Genomic DNA, 18,577 nt, shown 5'->3' with positions numbered 1-18,577 from the left:
TCTCAAGCTATTCCAAGAAATAGAAAGGGAAGGAAAACTTCCAGACTCATTCTATGAAGCCAGTATTACTTTGGTTCCTAAACCAGACAGAGACCCAGTAAAAAAAGAGAACTACAGGCCAATATCCCTGATGAATATGGATGCAAAAATTCTCAATAAGATACTAGCAAATCGAATTCAACGGCATATAAAAAGAATTATTCACCATGATCAAGTGGGATTCATTCCTGGGATGCAGGGCTGGTTCAACATTCGCAAATCGATCAACGTGATACATCACATTAACAAAAAAAAAGAGAAGAACCATATGATCCTGTCAATCGATGCAGAAAAGACCTTTGACAAAATCCAGCACCCTTTCTTAATAAAAACCCTTGAGAAAGTCGGGATAGAAGGAACATACTTAAAGATCATAAAAGCCATTTATGAAAAGCCCACAGCTAACATCATCCTCAATGGGGAAAAACTGAGAGCTTTTTCCCTGAGATCAGGAACACGACAGGGATGCCCACTCTCACCGCTGTTATTTAACATAGTGCTGGAAGTTCTAGCATCAGCAATCAGACAACAAAAGGAAATCAAAGGCATCCAAATTGGCAAAGATGAAGTCAAGCTTTCGCTTTTTGCAGATGACATGATATTATACATGGAAAATCCGATAGACTCCACCAAAAGTCTGCTAGAACTGATACATGAATTCAGCAAAGTTGCAGGATACAAAATCAATGTACAGAAATCAGTTGCATTCTTATACACTAACAAGGAAGCAACAGAAAGACAAATGAAGAAACTGATCCCATTCACAATTGCACCAAGAAGCATAAAATACCTAGGGATAAATCTAACCAAAGATGTAAAAGATCTGTATGCTGAAAACTATAGAAAGCTTATGAAGGAAATTGAAGAAGATATAAAGAAATGGAAAGACATTCCCTGCTCATGGATTGGAACAATAAATATTGTCAAAATGTCAATACTACCCAAAGCTATCTACACATTCAGTGCAATCCCAATCAAAATTGCACCAGCATTCTTCTCACAACTAGAACAAGCAATCCTAAAATTCATATGGAACCACAAAAGGCCCCGAATAGCCAAAGTAATTTTGAAGGAGAAGACCAAAGCAGGAGGCATCACAATCCCAGACTTTAGCCTCTACTACAAAGCTGTCATCATCAAGACAGCATGGTATTGGCACAAAAACAGACACATAGACCAACGGAATAGAATAGAAACCCCAGAACTAGACCCACAAACGTATGGCCAACTCATCTTTGACAAAGCAGGAAAGAACATCCAATGGAAAAAAGACAGTCTCTTTAACAAATGGTGCTGGGAGAACTGGACAGCAACATGAAGGTTGAAACTAGACCACTTTCTCACACCATTCACAAAAATAAACTCAAAATGGATAAAGGACCTGAATGTGAGACAGGAAACCATCAAAACCTTAGAGGAGAAAGCAGGAAAAGACCTCTCTGACCTCAGCCGTAGCAATCTCTTACTCGACACATCCCCAAAGGCAAGGGAATTAAAAGCAAAAGTGAATTACTGGGACCTTATAAAGATAAAAAGCTTCTGCACAGCAAAGGAAACAACCAACAAAACTAAAAGGCAACCAACGGAATGGGAAAAGATATTTGCAAATGACATATCAGACAAAGGGCTAGTATCCAAAATCTATAAAGAGCTCACCAAACTCCACACCCGAAAAACAAATAACCCAGTGAAGAAATGGGCAGAAAACATGAATAGACACTTCCCTAAAGAAGACATCTGGATGGCCAACAGACACATGAAAAGATGTTCAACGTCGCTCCTTATCAGGGAAATACAAATCAAAACCACACTCAGATATCACCTCATGCCTGTCAGAGTGGCCAAAATGAACAAATCAGGAGACTATAGATGCTGGCAAGGATGTGGAGAAACGGGAACCCTCTTGCACTGTTGGTGGGAATGCAAATTGGTGCAGCCGCACTGGAAAGCAGTGTGGAGGTTCCTCAGAAAATTAAAAATAGACCTACCCTATGACCCAGCAATAGCACTGCTAGGAATTTATCCAAGGGATACAGGAGTACTGATGCATAGGGGCACTTGTACCCCAATGTTTATAGCAGCACTCTCAACAATAGCCAAATTATGGAAAGAGCCTAAATGTCCATCAACTGATGAATGGATAAAGAAATTGTGGTTTATATACACAATGGAATACTACGTGGCAATGAGAAAGAATGAAATATGGCCCTTTGTAGCAACGTGGATGGAACTGGAGAGTGTGATGCTAAGTGAAATAAGCCATACAGAGAAAGACAGATACCATATGGTTTCACTCTTATGTGGATCCTGAGAAACTTAACAGAAACCCGTGGGGGAGGGGAAGGAAAAAAAAAAAAAAAAAAGAGGTTAGAGTGGGAGAGAGCCAAAGCATAAGAGACTCTTAAAAACTGAGAACAAACTGAGGGTTGATGGGGGGTGGGAGGGAGGGGAGGGTGGGTGATGGGTATTGAGGAGGGCACCTTTTGGGATGAGCACTGGGTGTTGTATGGAAACCAATTTGACAATAAATTTCATATATTAAAAAAAAAATAAAAAAAAAAAAAAGAAAGTCACACAAACCAAAAATGCCCTTTAAGCTTGAGCTAATTCTGGTGACTTTATGATGTTGCCCTTTCCAACTGACACAGCCTAAAATTTGGGGAAGCTGTTTAGATCAACATTTTCAACAACGAGGAAGCCTCTGTCTTCTTTACTTATTGCCCTGAAGAAATAAAAATCTTATACATTAAAGACGCAAAGATGCATACAGTAGTTCAATGTGCATGCTTAGTCTATCCGGTCTCACTGAGCTACGGAAAACCAACAAATACCTAAAGTAGACAAGAGAGTGAAGATAGTGCTGTCTGTCTTCAGCCCCAGGCCACTTTCCCTTTCCCACTGATTTCTGGGATTACTGCCTACGGTTCTGACAGCATTAACAGCAAGTTGCTTTAGCGCCCGGCAGGTAATTTTTCAGGTCCTGCAGTCTTATTCTTCTACCATAGCTGCACAAAGTACAAAACAGTTTAGTAGGCAAGTTAGGTAAAGGGGTGGCTTTTGGAATCAGCTGGAGTTTGATTTCCTTCATTGGCCCTTTCTAGCTGTCTAGCAAATCACCTAAACTTAATTCTGTAACAGGGATCCTGATAGTACTCAGAGCTGTTGAGAATTAAATGGTTTCTTCCTAAAGCACTTTCTTAAGTGCTTAGCATATAGTAAGCACTCAATAAATTTGTTGCTACAATCTGTTTGCCTATTTGGGGTGTTGAGATATCTCAAGAGGTTTGCTTTGTAGTTTCTGGTTTAACGGTCAGCTTCTTTGTTGGAAAGAATGAAGCCCAAAAAACAAAATGAAGACCTCATCTACCTCTCTGCTTGTGTTAATACTATAGCTTTTGCCAAATGGGTGATTTTTTTTCTTTTTTATCTTCTTAAGAAAAAAAAAGGTGTAACATTCAGATAAGGGAGATGTTAGTATATGGGATAAAACACCACACAACAAATCCTAAAGCCTCTAAATGACAACGAGTGCCTCAACAAATGGCCATATTTCAAGAAATAATACAGAAAATTCCTGAGACCTCACGATAAGGAAATCTGAGAGTGTGTTCCAACAACCTGATCCTTGTCCCTCAAATCCTGATTAATAATTGTGAGAGGGGAATATGGGCTAATTTATGTGGGGAAAAATAAACTAGTAAGGTTTTAAGTTAATGAGAAATAAGATTTTAATCTAAATGTAAAAAAAAGATAGCATTTGATGTCCCTTTCTCATCCCCATCATTCTAGGCAATAGATACCTTCAAAAGAATAACGCTAAAAGCAAAACAAAACAAACCACCACCACCACCACCAAAAACCAATGCCAGTCTCCCAAGATAATCTGATAAAGACATCATAAAATGACAGAGCCAAAAACACACAGAGTAAAAAAGCAAGTCACAGATTTGGAGAAGAGGTTTGCCATACATCTATCTGACAAAGGATACACGTTGAGAACAGAGTCCTTACAAATCTGTAAGAAAAACATTGACAACAATTTTTAAAAAATGGGCAAGAAACTGGAGCAGGTACTTCACATGGGATTCTACCCACATGGCTATAACCCCATGAAAAGATATTCAGCATCATCCCTTGACTAAGGAATGCAAAGTTAAAACCATGATGAAATACTACCTTTCACAAAACCTCAAGGAAAGAGAACAGGGGACACTTGCACACTGCTGGTGGGAGTGTAAGTGGTACAAGCACTTTTGAAAACTGCTTGGGAATATCGACTGAAACTACATGTTACACCTGGTGATCCAGCAATTCCACTTCTCAGCAGAGAGGGTAAGAAGTATGAGTGGACGCCTCTGGGAGTTGCCAGTGCTGGGTGACAAGAGATTACAAGAATGTTCATGGCTGGGATATTCGTAATAGTGAAAAGCTAGAAAGAACCCAAACATCCAACTACTATAGAACGAAGAAAAAATGGCATATTCATACAATAGAATATGAAACAAAAATGAATCACTAACCCATGCAACAACATGGGTGAATCTCACAAATATAACACAGAATGAAAGGAGCCAGACCTAAATAAGTACACAGTGCATGAATGCATGTATTTGAAGTTCAAACACAGGCAAAGCTAACCTATGGTGACAGAGGTAAGATGAGTAGTTACCTTTAGATGGGAGAGGGAGGGATATACTGACCCTGAGTGTTGGAAATGTTATGTATTTTGATCTAGGTGGTGGTGAGATAGTTGTATAGAAAGGGAGAAATTCATTGAGTTGTACACGCAAGATTAGTTCCACAAAAAAAGAAAGACCCTCTACCTTTTCTTCCGTGGACTGCCCCAGCTCCTCACTGACGAGTACATTCCTGGGCTGCATCTCCAGCAAAGTTCTGAAGAGAGTGTTCGACATCACCGTCAGGAATTCTATTTCAGCATTTGGGTGGAGGCCATACAGTGCTGGGCTTTCTGGAGGAAGCCTCTCCTCTATGTACTGGTGGTAGCCTGAATAATCTAGATTAGGTGGGGCTGCAAATCCTGGGGCCAGCATCAGTTCATCTTCCACCTTCGACCACAAAGGAACAGAGTCAGTTATTCCAAGTCTAATTGGGCATGAATCTTCACATCCGAAAATATTTTGAGAACGCTCTTAACAAGAAGGTCCCGGTGTGATGCTGGATAGGTAGCGGGCTCTCTAAAATGTTTCACAACCCTTTTGTAATTTGATCATTTGGCCCTGTGTTTGGCACCAGGCTGACCTCTGGGGAGGAGTCCAAGGAACACACATGAATTCCTGCCCCGAGAAGCCTTAGTCCACAGTTTGCCCAGGGCAACATGGTACCTGAACACAGCTGAACCATCTGCCATGTATTGGTCACCCCATCAAATGCTTCAAGTCACTGATTATCCCACACATCTGCAAACATTTTGTAGAGAGAAATGGAAATTAGGAGTAACTTCCCCAGGCAAGATGTTTGATTTAAATCTTAATTCTGAATGCATCTTAGTATGGCTCTATAGGTTTTACTTTCCTAATGTACGCACTTGCCATAATACTCTTCAAGTTATTTTTTACACGATACAGAGTTCTATGTACTCATACTGAATAAACAGGAGTGTGTATATGTAAGTAACAATTTAGAGGGCACTATCTACAAAGGGTCAGCTCAGTGACACTTCCTCATGCCTTTGAGCCACTCAGGGTAGAGTCCACACTGCTCGCCTCCAGATCCACAGACCCGGGACTGGTGTTGGCACATACTGATGCTCAGTACACAGGTGCCTAATGAATGAACGGCGGGAGCGAGGAGGCATTTATCATACCCATGTACTTCATTAAGGCTGCGGTAGAGGAAGACATTCCACATAGAGGAAGGATCTAAAGAAAGGCAATGTAAAGAGCAATACCAAACCTAAGTTATGTGAATACAGTTCTTCAAAAGGTGACAAAAGAATTTACGGACATGATTCTCTTACCAGCGAGGAACAGAGCCAGTCAAGTACTTAGAATGGACTACCTCACTCAGCATAATCTCAGATTTTTACCTGATGTTTTTAGTCGCCAGGGACCCTAACAAACCTGTTTTGATTTTCCTAATCTCTCTTGCTATTAATTCTGGCTCCACGTGCTTAAATGTACAGAGGGGTGTGACTTTTAACACTCACCTAATGGAGCTATTTTAGGCTTAGATTTTCTAAGTCATTTTCTGAAATCGGGGTTTTTCTCTCCAATTTTGTACGTTGTGCCATCTGGTCCCCTCACTCTCACCCAGAGGCAAAGTGAATATGCACGAATGTTTATTCAGTACTAAGTACTCATCACCTAGTGTACCACAACAAGCCTTGGAAATATAAAAGGTTCATATAATCTAGTTCTTAAGGGACTCACAGTCTGATGGGGGACAAAAGAAGTTATTTTCTTCACAAGCATGTCACCTGTGAATAATGGCAGTTTGTTCCTGCTCAGACCTACAATTCCAGGTTTCCTAGAGAGCCTGAGGCCTCAGAGACAATGCTCAGTGGCTGGCTGTGAATTCCAAAGGCTTTTTAAATATTTGAGTCAGCATTTCTCTTTTGCACTAGGAAGATTTCCAAGTTAATCTAGTCTTTTATTTTGTGACAAACAGAAATCTTGACTAATGCATATGAGAAGGAGCAGCTCGGACCATCTTCCCCACCAGCATCTATTAGCTTGGTTTGTTTCACTCATTGATCTGCATTTTCTATCATTTCACATTTATCTATCAGAATAATCAATTGCCATCTCACTGATTCAGGGTGACCAAAACAGAACTGTGAGGGACAGTTCAACTCACATTTTTATTCTACAAGATAAATTAGTCAAAATAAAAATATGGGCACAAAATACCAATAATGAAACCAAAAGTTAGAATACATACAAACCAAACTTTATTCTCTAAAAACAAGGACCTGGTCTTCCCCGATGGTGCTCACTAGACTGTTGAAATTTTAAGAGCCACAGTTAAATTGCCTTTCAATTAAAAACAGAGTTTTAAGCAAAGAAACAAGCCCAAAAGTGGAACCACTTAAAAACGTTAAAATGCCATGGGGACTGCAAATTTGTTTCAGCGCATATTCCTACAGTGCTGGTGGGAATGCAAATGGCTGTACTTTCTGGAGAGACGGGCAGTCTTTACAAACAGGCCCAAAGTGCCTTTTATATGTTCGTTAATGAGCAAAACAAAAGAGCCACAAAGGAAAGGTAAGGGCTTGAGGTTTACAGCCAGCCAGATGTGGTTCAGTTCCCATCTCTGAAAGGTTTGGTTGCTGGTGGCCTTTCAAAATGACAGTTTATCTGAGTTTCAATCTTGTCAGTGAAGTGATGTTCCTCATAGCAGCCTACTGATAGTGGCTGTGGGAATTTACACGTGTGCAAACAGCTAGGCACGCCGTAAGCAGACTTTTACGTTAGTTAGAGTCTTTTCTGCGTCCTAGGAACATTCAGGTACATTTTGATTTTCTGGAAGGAAAAAGACAACCTGAAGAAAGTTCCACTCTAAATTCCTACCACGATGTCAAAGTTTGAAAAGTGAGCTTTAGTTGATACGGGTACATATGTGTTCTCTTTCTCCTTTAAGAACACTGTAAAGATTTCAGTGTGTTCAAGGACGCCTGGTTCTGAATCCCTTCCCACTCAAGGCCTTCATGAAAAGCTCCTGCTTGTGGACGGGGTCAGAACCGTGCAGCTCTCTGCCTACTGACCACTATCTTGCCTTTGGGACAGGGCTTTTGAGAAGGTTACTGTTACTCCTCAAAGAATCAATAGTTCTAAAGAGACATTTCTCCAAAGAAGATAAACAAACTGCCAATCAGCACATGAAAAGATGTTCCACATTAGCGTTCAGGGAAATGCCAATCAAAACCACAATGCAATACCCTTTCACACTTACCGAGATGGCTTAAAAAATGTGAACAAGGGTGTTGGCAAGGCTATGGAGAGAGTACAACACTGATACATTGCTGGCAGGGATATAAAATGGTACAACCACTTTGGAAAACTAGTGTGGCAGTTCCTTCAAATGTTAAACAGAGTTACCATATGATCCAACAATTTCACTCCTAGCTATATACTCAAGGGAAAAGGAAACACACGCCCACACAGATACTTGTTCATAAATGTTCATTTGCATTGTTATTCATGATAGCCAAAAAGTGGAAACGACCCAAATGTCCGTCAACTGAAGAACGGATAAAGAAAACGTATCCATATGATGGACTGCTATTTGGCCATAAAAAGGAAGCACTGACATGTTACCTATAGCATGGGTGAACCTTGAAAACGTTAAGTGAAAGTGAACACAGAAGGGTACATATCCTACCACTCTATTTATAGAAAATGTCCAGAACAGGCAAATCTAAAGAGACAAAAAGATTAGTTGTTGCCTGGGGTTGGGGAGTTGGGGAGAGGATGTTGATTGACTCCTAATGGGTATGGGGTTTCTTTGGGGGGATGAGGTGTTCTACAACAGACTGTGGTAAGAGCTGCAAAAAAACCCGTGGATTGTTCAACTGAGATTGGGAAGTTTCAATTTATCTCAATAAAGCTATTAAAAAAAAAATGGGATCATACTCAAGGAGAACAAGCCTCCACTTAATGAAAAAAAAAATCAAGGATTTGAAGTCCTTGTTGGAGAAATCAGTGGCAGGTGCAGTTATTAGACATTGGGAAAGCCAGAATCCTGCCTCTCTGTTGACTCTGTATGACTGTTGTCCTTCTTACATTTTGCTTTCTGATATTCAGGCATTTATTATTTTTTTTTATTACTTTTTAAGTTTATTCATTTTGAGACAGAGAGAGAGAGAGAGAACAAGCAGGGGAGGGGCAGAGAGAGAGGGAGAGAGAGAATCCGAAGCAGGCTCCATGGGGTCAGAACAGAGCCTGACTCTGGGCTCGTTGTCACGAATGATAAGGTCATGACCTGAGCCAAAACCAAGAGTCAGACACTTAACTGACTCTGCCACACAGGCGCCCCTGGTTTCTGGTATTTAATAACACTCACCTCCTCTGCCGTCTCTCAAAGTATATGATAAGAAGTTCCCAGTTTATTGTGAGTCTAAACGAGTGTATTTTCCCTAAATGCCATGGCCTCAAAGTGCTGTGAGGAATTTTCAGAAATCACTCGAAGTTAAATTATATTATCATGATGTCTTTAGAGCTGACAGGTGCATTAGTGATTTTGTGGACAGTACCTTCATTTTACAAGTGAATAAACTGAGGCACACAGAGGTCCTGCACAAAGCTGGACAGCAAGTTAGTGGCAGAACCAGAAGCTAGAGCTCTGGTCTCCTGGATTGTCAGGTTTTGTTTGCGATACGACCCTGTGGCACCCTCCATGCACAGTGAGGACACGAGTCAGTGTTTTGTTGACCTCTGCCCCAGATACCACAAACAGATCTGCTCTCGCAATGATGTAGCACACTGCAGACAAAGTCTGTGCTCTGGGGAGTCTGATTGTGAGTTCAAATCCTGGTTTAGCTACTTACCAACTGTGCGACCTCTGTGAATCTGGCTTTCTTTTTTGATTACATGGGATATCAATACCCATTTTGCACGATAATGGTGAGGAGAAGAAATAATACTCATGAATTGTGTAGTACTGACCTCTGGCACAGAGCAGGTTTTTAATAAATGGTTTTCATTGTTATAATCATAGGTAATAGTCAACTATGAAATACATATCATGAAACTTTATACTTATAGATAAAATACCTTCCATTTTTAGCATGTTGTTCTAACCTTGTACTAATGTTCAAACCTGACAATGGTTGTTTTGTAGATGAGGAAACTGAGGCTCAGGAGATGTGTCTAAAAACAAATACAGGGGGAATCGAATGTGAACCCTAGTATTGTTTATTTCAGAGTTCAGCCTCCTAATTGTTACCCTATATTACCAGAACAGTTTTTTTTTTTAATGTTTACCTTTGAGAGAGAAAGAGTGAGAGACAGCGAGAGAGACAGAGACAGAAAGACAGAGTGTGTGTGTGTGTGTGTGTGTGCGCGCGCGCACGCACAGAGTTGGGGCAGAGAGAGAGAGGCAGACACAGAATCTGAAACAGGCTCCAGGCTCTGAGCTGTCAGCACAGAGCCTGACATAGGGCTCAAACTTATGAACTGTGAGAACATGACCTGAGCCACCCAGGCACCCCACCCAGTGCTCATCCCAACAAGTGCCCTCTCCTCAATGCCCATCACTCATTTTCCCCTCTCCCCTGCCCCCCATCACCCTTGGTTTGTTCTCTGTATTTAAGAGTCTCTTATGATTTGCCTCCTTTCCTCCCTCTGTAACTATTTTTCCCCCTTCCCTTCCCCCCTGGTCTTCTGTTAAGTTTCTCAAGATCCACATACGAGTGAAAACATGTTATCTGTTTTTCTCTTATTTCACTTAGCATAATACCCTCCAGCTTTTGGGTGACCTGATACCTTATTTTCCAAAAGTAACTTACTGTCTCACCCATTTAGCATTGCCAAATATACACCTTACGTGGAAGAATAATTAATAATAATTCCCTAACTCTGACCAGAGAGCCCCTAAGGCACACTGCTGTCAGGGAACCCTCTCCCAGTGCAACCTCACTTACCCAGCAAGAAACTCACTCAGCCTCCTAAAGGGCAATACCACTGAAAACATTCCGAGGGAAACTTTAAATCCCACACCATTAATGGGTTGCTCTCTTGATCATGTTTCAGTGCAACCAAAGATACTAATTTCTAAATAAGTTAACCCACATGAGAAGTATTGAAAAGACTTCCTGCAAATGCACAAGTGTTAGATTAAGTTCCTACTATAAAAAGCAAGAGCAGGAAACATGTGCAAGCGAACAGAATAACTGGGGTTTTGCAGCATCTAACACCAAGTCAGTAAGTGCTTTTAACTTCCTTTGTTGAGTTGAGAAGGCAGCACTGTCTGGGGCGGAGGCAAGACAGCCAATGATGCATTTCTTTCTTTTTAAATTATCTATTTATTTTTATTTTTTTATTTTTAAAAAAATTTTTTTTCAACGTTTTTTATTTATTTTTGGGACAGAGAGAGACAGAGCATGAACGGGGGAGGGGCAGAGAGAGAGGGAGGCACAGAATCGGAAACAGGCTCCAGGCTCCGAGCCATCAGCCCAGAGCCTGACGCGGGGCTCGAACTCACGGACCGCGAGATCGTGACCTGGCTGAAGTCGGACGCTTAACCGACTGCGCCACCCAGGCGCCCCATTTATCTATTTATTTTTAAAGGGTTACTTACATATTTAAGTAATCACACCCAACATAGCACTGGAACTGAAAGAGATCAAGAGTCACGTGCTCCACCCACTGAGCCTGCCAGGTGCCCTCCCTGCAAAAGAAGCATTTCGATCCTGGAAACGTCAGCAGATCTGCATGGAAGGGTGGATACGGAAATTTCTAAAGGGTTCACACACACTCCAGTGCCGTTCCTGAGGTTCTATCGTCTCTTATGTATTGTACAACTCTGTGAATGGGAGCTCAGCCTTGTGAAGGTTAATGGACTGCCTAGTTTGGCAACAGTAATTGGCTCCCTATCCTCAGGCCAGAGCCTGAGAGGGAACATCAGCAGGAGCTCCTCATTCTGCCCCTTGACCTCCACCATCATTTGGAGAAACCAACCTCTGTAAAGGTCGCATGCCCAACACTGTTTATCTTTCCCATCTCCATGGAAACCTACTCCCAGACCTCTTCTGAGGAGTGATTTCCAATTGTATTAAATTGAAAGTGTCTTTCTGACCTGTGAAATCCTGCTCATTAGAACTAAGGAAAGACCAGGAGACTCTCCGCAAAAAAACAAATAATGGTCACACAGCAGCAAAGTTTTTTTTGTTTTTGTTTTTTGGTTTTTTTTTGCATTGTTCCCAAATTGTTTAACATTAAAAGTAGCAAAAAAAAAAAAAAAAAAAAAAAATCTGTCCCCAATTTTCTATATTAGACTACATACAATATAACCTATTTTCTTATATGTGATTATATTACTTCTCAAAATAGACTCAAGGAAGGGTATCAAAATTACGTAATGCTTTTAGGAGACGAAGTTCAGAGAAATTATGAACAGGAGGTTGCTCAAACCATTAAAAAATATGGCACTACTTTCTATTATATGTTTATAGTCCTTGGCATATTTTATTTTATTTAAATTCCAGTTAACATACCCTGTAATATTAGTTTCAGGTATGCAATATAGTGATTCAACCCTTCCATACATCACCCAGCGCTCATCACAAGTGCATTCCTTAATCCCCATCACTGATTTTAGTCATCCCCCCACCCACCTCCCTTCTGATAACCATCGGTTTATTCTCTATGGCTAAGAGTCTGTTTCTTGGTTTGCCTCTTTTTTTTTTCTGTTTGCTCATTTGTTTTGTTTCTTAAATTCCATATGGAATCATATGGTATTGGTTTTTCTCTGACTTATTTCACTTAGCCTAGTACTCTCTAAATGCCTCCACATTGTTGGCACATGGCAAGATTTCATTCTTTTGTATGGGTAATATTGCATTGTGTGTGTGTGTGTGTGTGTGTGTGTGTGTGTGTGTGTATCTCACATCTTTATCCATTCATCTGTCAATGAACACTTGAGCTGTTTCCATAATTTGGCTATTGTAGATAATACTGCTATAAACAACAGGATGCATTTATTCCTCTGAATTAGTATTTTTGTATTTTGGGGGTATCTAGTAGTAAGATTGCTGGATCATAGGGTAGTTCTATTTTTAACTTTTTGAGGAAACCTCATACTGTTTTCCAGAGTGGCTGCACCAGTTTGCATTCCCACCGTGTAAGAGGATTCCCCTTTTTCCACATGCTTGACGACACCTCATTTCTTATGTTATTAACTTAAGTCATTTGACAGTATGAGGTGATACCTCATTGTCATTTTCATTTGTGTTTCCCTGGTGATCAGTGATGTTGAGCACCTTTTCATTTATCTGTTGGGCATCTGTATGTCTTCTTTGGGAAAATGTCTGTTCATGTCTTCTGCCCTTTTGAGAGAGAGAGAGAGAGCACAAGCCCAGGAGGACACAGAGAGAGAGGGAGACACAGAATCCAAAGCAGGCTCCAGGCTCCGAGCTGTCAACAAAGAGCCTGATGTGGGGCTCGAAATCACAAACTGGGAGATCATGACCTGAGCTGAAGTTGGACGCTTAACTGACGGAGCCACCCAGGCACCCTTCTTCTGACCATTTTTTAATTGGATTATTCATTTTTTGAGTGTTAAGTTTTATAAGTTCTTTATGTAGTTTGGCTACTAACCCTTTATCAGGTATGTCATTTGCAAATATCTTCTCCCATTCTGTAGGTTGCCTTTTAGTTCTGTTGATTGTTTCCTTCACTATGCAGAAGCTTTTTATTTTGACGATGTCCCAACAGTTTATTTTTGTTTTTGTTTCCCTTGCCTCAGGAGACCCATCTAGAAAGAAATTCCGTGGCCAATGTCAAAGAAGTTACATTGGCACTATGTTAAACACAGTTGGTGCCTTGTTCAAGCAAAAACAAAGATGGCATGGTCCAGGGTGCCTTGCATTTCTAAGAAATAAGGCAACGGCCATGAACATGGAGGCCTTGGTGAGAGAGCATGAAAAAAAGTGTGGCCACCACGTGCAGTTATTTCAATATGGAAAACAGGGACTGAGCACGTTCTCCACGAATGCAGCCTGGACGCAAACTGAGTGCCTATTTGATCTGTCCAGATACTGGGTTGGTAAAATGAGAAATAGGAAAAGGAGTGTGGTCTCTTTCAACTTCCAGTACAGTGGGTACTCTACCCTTCCTCACAGACAGAAAAACTGAGTTCTCACATCACATTTTTCCTGAGGATATACATAGTTAAGAGTTAGTGATCAAAATTTAGAATACTCCATGGCTTCTGTGACGGGGAGAAAACTATAAATTTCACTTATATTAGAACCCCAAATTGAAATCAGTACACCTATCTTCTGGCTGGAGCTCTTGCCCATGGGAATGGGTTGTCCTGGGGCAAGCCACACTTCAGTGTCTCCCTACAAAATAGGCTAACAGTGTCAGTTCTGCATACCATCCAGGGTTATTCCAAAGACCCGGACAGTCGGTGAATGTGCCCTTCACCTGGACACAGCACAGCAGACGCGCACAGACATCACCCAGGAGGTCTTGGTGAAACAGATTCTGATTCCATAGCTCTGGGATGGAGCCCAAGACTCTGCACAATTTCTAACACATTTCTAAACTCCTTGATGGTAGGCCAGAATATACTCACAAAAGGCCACGACGCCTCAGTAATATTTAAGTATTTATATAGTGACATTAGTTAAAAAAATCTTACTAGAATTTTCTTCTCTGTAAAATCGATTGAAAGTGCCTTACCAGAGATGGATTAATGAATTTGTCCAAATACACCCGACACAGTCTGCGATCCCAATCATCTGTGATGTGTCCCCCATACATGATCTCACCAAAGAGATAACGGAGATCTTCCCACGGGACCTGGGAGGGAGATCACACAAGTGTTCATTTCCAGGCCGATGCAACGGTCTCAGAGTCGTCAACTAGCAGCACATGCCTCTCTACAAGCCCCTCTAACACAGTGTTCCCTCAAATCCCCATCAACAGGAACATTTAAAAGAGGTTCAGAAATTGTTTAGGTTTCTCCATAGAATTTGAGAGAATTATTTTCAGTGTGTTTTAATACATTCAGTGAAAAGTCACTAATACTGAACTTTTTTTTAAAAGGAAGTGTGATTTAAAGCTTATTTATTTTGAGACAGAGAACGCGCTTATGCGTGTCCTCCTGCGAATGGAGGAGGGGCAGAGAGAGAGAGGGAAAAAAAGAATCCCAGGTAGGTTCCACACTGTCAGTTCGCAGCCCAGTGTGGGGCTCGAACCCATGAACTGTGAGATCATGACCTGAGCCCAAGTCAGATGCTTAACCAACTGAGCCACCCAAGCACCCCAACAATGAACTTTTGATGCAGATTTTAAAGCAATTGCTCCTAGAACACGTCATGTAGGTAAACTTTAAACATTCGATATCTCATCTAAAAATTAAGAAAAGGTATAACTTTGCAGGGCCTTTCAGGTATGACATGTTTTTATGATCTGATTTAGAGCAGGTTTTGTGATCTCATCTAGGCAAAGAAAGAAAATGCTACACAATCTGAATTTGGGGTGCATTTACACCTCTATTACCTTGCAAAAATCCAGGCAGACCAATCCCCTTGCTACAGACTGATGTGAGGGCTGGGTTTATGGCATGACTGGCCTACATGACTGTTCTGAGGGTTGGAACTAATGATTGTACCATGTGGTATTCAAGAAATAACGGTATCTCTTTATTTGGCGTCACGGGATTTGAAGCCTCTCTCTGCCCCCCTTTAGCTTCCTCTGGGTTTGCAAAACATGCCAGTCTGTGATGAAGCCTTTCTAGACAGGAACCTTTATACCCTCAAGGGCAGTAGATTGCCTCCCAACAGTTCAAGTAAAAACTTAATTATAGCCTTCATTTGTTGCATGATGTGACAGAACAAGTAAAATTGCTTCAACTATTCCAATGTACTTGCTACAAGTTTATTTGAATTTGAACAAATGGACCTCAAATATGTCTTTCTTTTAAGCCGGTCTGATGTGAGTGAGCCATGAGAGAGGTGAGTGGACTGTACCATGCTCCCTTCGGGCACCTTCCATACTGTCCTTCTGAAACGGACGGGAAACGAAGACCTCTCCATTTCATTTCTCTGAGTACGCTGAAGTAATACCCATTAGGCATTCTACCATCTGATATAGATCTCCCTCAAGATTTTAATCAGCCAGGGAACTATTCTTTTTTACATACGCCTTCCTGAAAAGGGCAATTTGTACCACCTAACTCCGTGTACATAATAACTTAACTCCCAAATCCTGGTAACTTGCTTCACCATGTGTGGTAAATGACTTGGGTCTAGACATCTGAGAGAGCAAAGGGTGTCAAAATCCGAAAGCTGTGTTGATCCAGGAACACCACTGGGGGCAGTGGCAGACAGGACCCACTTGGCTCCCTGGGGTTGCCACCTCTCAGGATGTGAGAGCTGGAGAGAGACAGGAATCCGTTCCTCTCCTTCTCCCCTTCATTTCGAACTCTCCTGTGAATAGGATTCAGCTGAAGTGGGATAATACTCTTTGTCTCAGCCTCAGTATGGACTTGGATGAAAGTTTTAAGTGGTCCATTTCACTTTCTAGCCAGAACTATTGTAGTAGCCAACCTTACATGTGACATTGTAAAGAAAATGTGGTAAGATCAACACAGAATATTACTTATTAGGAAAGTCAAAATACGCTCAAATTTTATACATTTAAAAAATGATAGATATGGAATGTTGATCATCACATACCATATTAAAACCATATATTGTGGTTACAACCTGCTCAAAATATGTTGTTTGGGAGAGCAACCCACATGATATACTAAGTGTACCTATTTTGATAGCAGTCAAATCACCTCTAAAGCTTGAGAAAACTGAGTTGATAACAAAAATTGTAACAACGGCTACCAGAAGAACATAAAGCAAACCTTAAGACACAGAAATATGGAGGAGTTCTAGAAACTTATAGAACGGTGTTGTTGTCCAGAGCACAACACCCAGTAGTTTTTGACAAACAGATCTCAATTTGAACAGATTGAACTTAATGGAAAAAGTTTCTTTTGTGAAGACTAAGCCAGAAAATCCTTACAAATGGTTCTTACGTTTGGAAAATCCAATCACTGGGTTTACAAGAGTTTGCACAAATGTTCTTGATGAGGCATTCCCATCCCCACCTGTAAAACACATTTTAGCTATGAAATAAAATCATTCATCTACCTTTAACTTCCAATCAAGGGGAACATTACTGAGAAAGTCACAACAAGGTGGCATCCTTAATACATAATAATGACATATGCAGGAAATGCACCATTATTTATACATGTGACGCGCTGTAAATTGCTTCCATCATAAGAACTAATTGTAGTGATTATTAATGCAGTGTTATGAACTGTCAGAATTGCTGTATGTAATTACATTTGTGCAAATGCTTCATTACCTGCCTAATGAATCTGGCATATATGCACATGTAAACCACTGTTTTTGTTAACATAATGAAGGACATTTTTTTTTATGCACTAAGCTGCTGATGTAGAACTGGTTTGACCTATCTTATGAAGTTCGAGCATCCACTGCTGGAAAACCTTTGATCTGGTTTCTTTTCACACTTGGCAGAAGATGCATATATAGTGTCAGCTATTTCAATAATAGCTTCAGAAGAGAAATTACGGTCCATTTGATAGTGGCCAAAGACTGACAGATTCAGTACACTCTTTGGAAGAGGTTATCTGACCACTGGCACTTACGTTAGGGTTTGCCTCTAAGTAGTTGTAGAGGACGCCTGCACAGACGGTGAGGTCTCCAGGATTGAAAGGATAGCTGCGGCTCCAGCCCTGGGGGCCAAACCTTAGTCTCCCAGCGACACAAGCGTGGAAGTAGCACAGAGAAAAGAGGATGCTTTTAAACTCCTGCTCCTTGGAGCACGCTTCAAGTGTATCCTGGGAGAGAAGAAAAATCGTTGATTCTCCCTCTGTATGGTTTCCAAGGACAAGGGTCTGAGTTTTCGATAATCTTGCACAAAACTTGGCAGGTGATCTCGGACAGGGGTAACATGCAGTTTTAAGCATGGCTGCCCATCCTATGAGGGGGTAATAGGAGACTGACCATTTGGCGTTCGCCAGTCTGTTAATTTAAGGCAAATGCTTTCACTTTGCTTCAGTTATTTTACTGAATGCTTCTAAATTCACTAGAAAATGAGACCATTCATTTTGAGCAGTGATAATACTGCTTGAGATCATTTTCCCCTGCAAAATTCTCCTTGAAAAATCTAGATGGCCAAAGGACACCATCTTAGTTTCATCAGCGTAGCAGGGTACTACTTAACCTCAGCCCTGCATTTCCCGGGGCTTCATAGTAATACAGATTACCTGGGCACATGGCCACCCATCAAAAAACGATTTCCATCCTCTCTTGAAACCAGATGTGCCATATGACCAAGTTCTTGCCAACAGAATTTGAGCAGAAGTGATGTGTACGATTTTCATGCCATTTACTTAAAAGGAAATCGCTCACCCTGGTTGTCACTCTTTTCGTTTTTTGTGGGCTAGAAATGATGACGACTAGCCAACCATGGAAGCCATAAGTGAGTTATGGTAGAGGCACCTACCAGCCCGGGTGTGTGCCTGACCTCATGAAAGAGAGCTGCCAACTATATGGGAGAGAGGTTACCTCATTTGGATCACTGGAATTTTGTACTGTACCTGAACTAATATAATCACCCTGACAAATGGTTTCCTTCCAATGAACTTAAAAGTAGAATTCATTGCTGGGTTGAGAGAATGGCACATGGAAGATTGGATAACACACACCCTGTAGGCTAGATCTGTAACTTGTGTTTTTTTCTTTTTTTTTTTAGTCACAGAGGGAAAATTAAATCCTGGCATGCTGACATGGTTATGGCTCCCACAGCCATGAAATTAAAAGGTG

At 41.1% G+C, this 18,577-nt stretch overlaps 1 protein-coding gene across 2 annotated transcripts in view; it reads right to left on the bottom strand.

Moving 5' to 3' along the window:
• The window catches only part of DNAH11 (dynein axonemal heavy chain 11), a 358,971-nt gene that overhangs the window by 13,989 nt on the left and 326,405 nt on the right, over nucleotides 1-18,577 (bottom strand). For both annotated transcript variants that reach the window (XM_053898599.1, XM_053898597.1), the window contains 3 exons: nucleotides 17,398-17,589; nucleotides 14,403-14,522; nucleotides 4,863-5,105 (listed from right to left, as the gene is read on the bottom strand). In XM_053898599.1, the coding sequence (XP_053754574.1) occupies nucleotides 4,863-5,105; nucleotides 14,403-14,522; nucleotides 17,398-17,589 (555 nt within the window). The remainder of the gene's footprint in view (nucleotides 1-4,862; nucleotides 5,106-14,402; nucleotides 14,523-17,397; nucleotides 17,590-18,577) is intronic.

The sequence above is a fragment of the Panthera pardus genome, unplaced genomic scaffold, assembly GCF_024362965.1.
Source record: "Panthera pardus isolate Hobbes unplaced genomic scaffold, ASM2436296v1 HiC_scaffold_8, whole genome shotgun sequence".
Lineage (NCBI taxonomy): Eukaryota > Metazoa > Chordata > Mammalia > Carnivora > Felidae > Panthera > Panthera pardus.
Note: the sequence above shows the minus strand (reverse complement) of the source record. Positions and strands in the feature narration are given on the sequence as shown.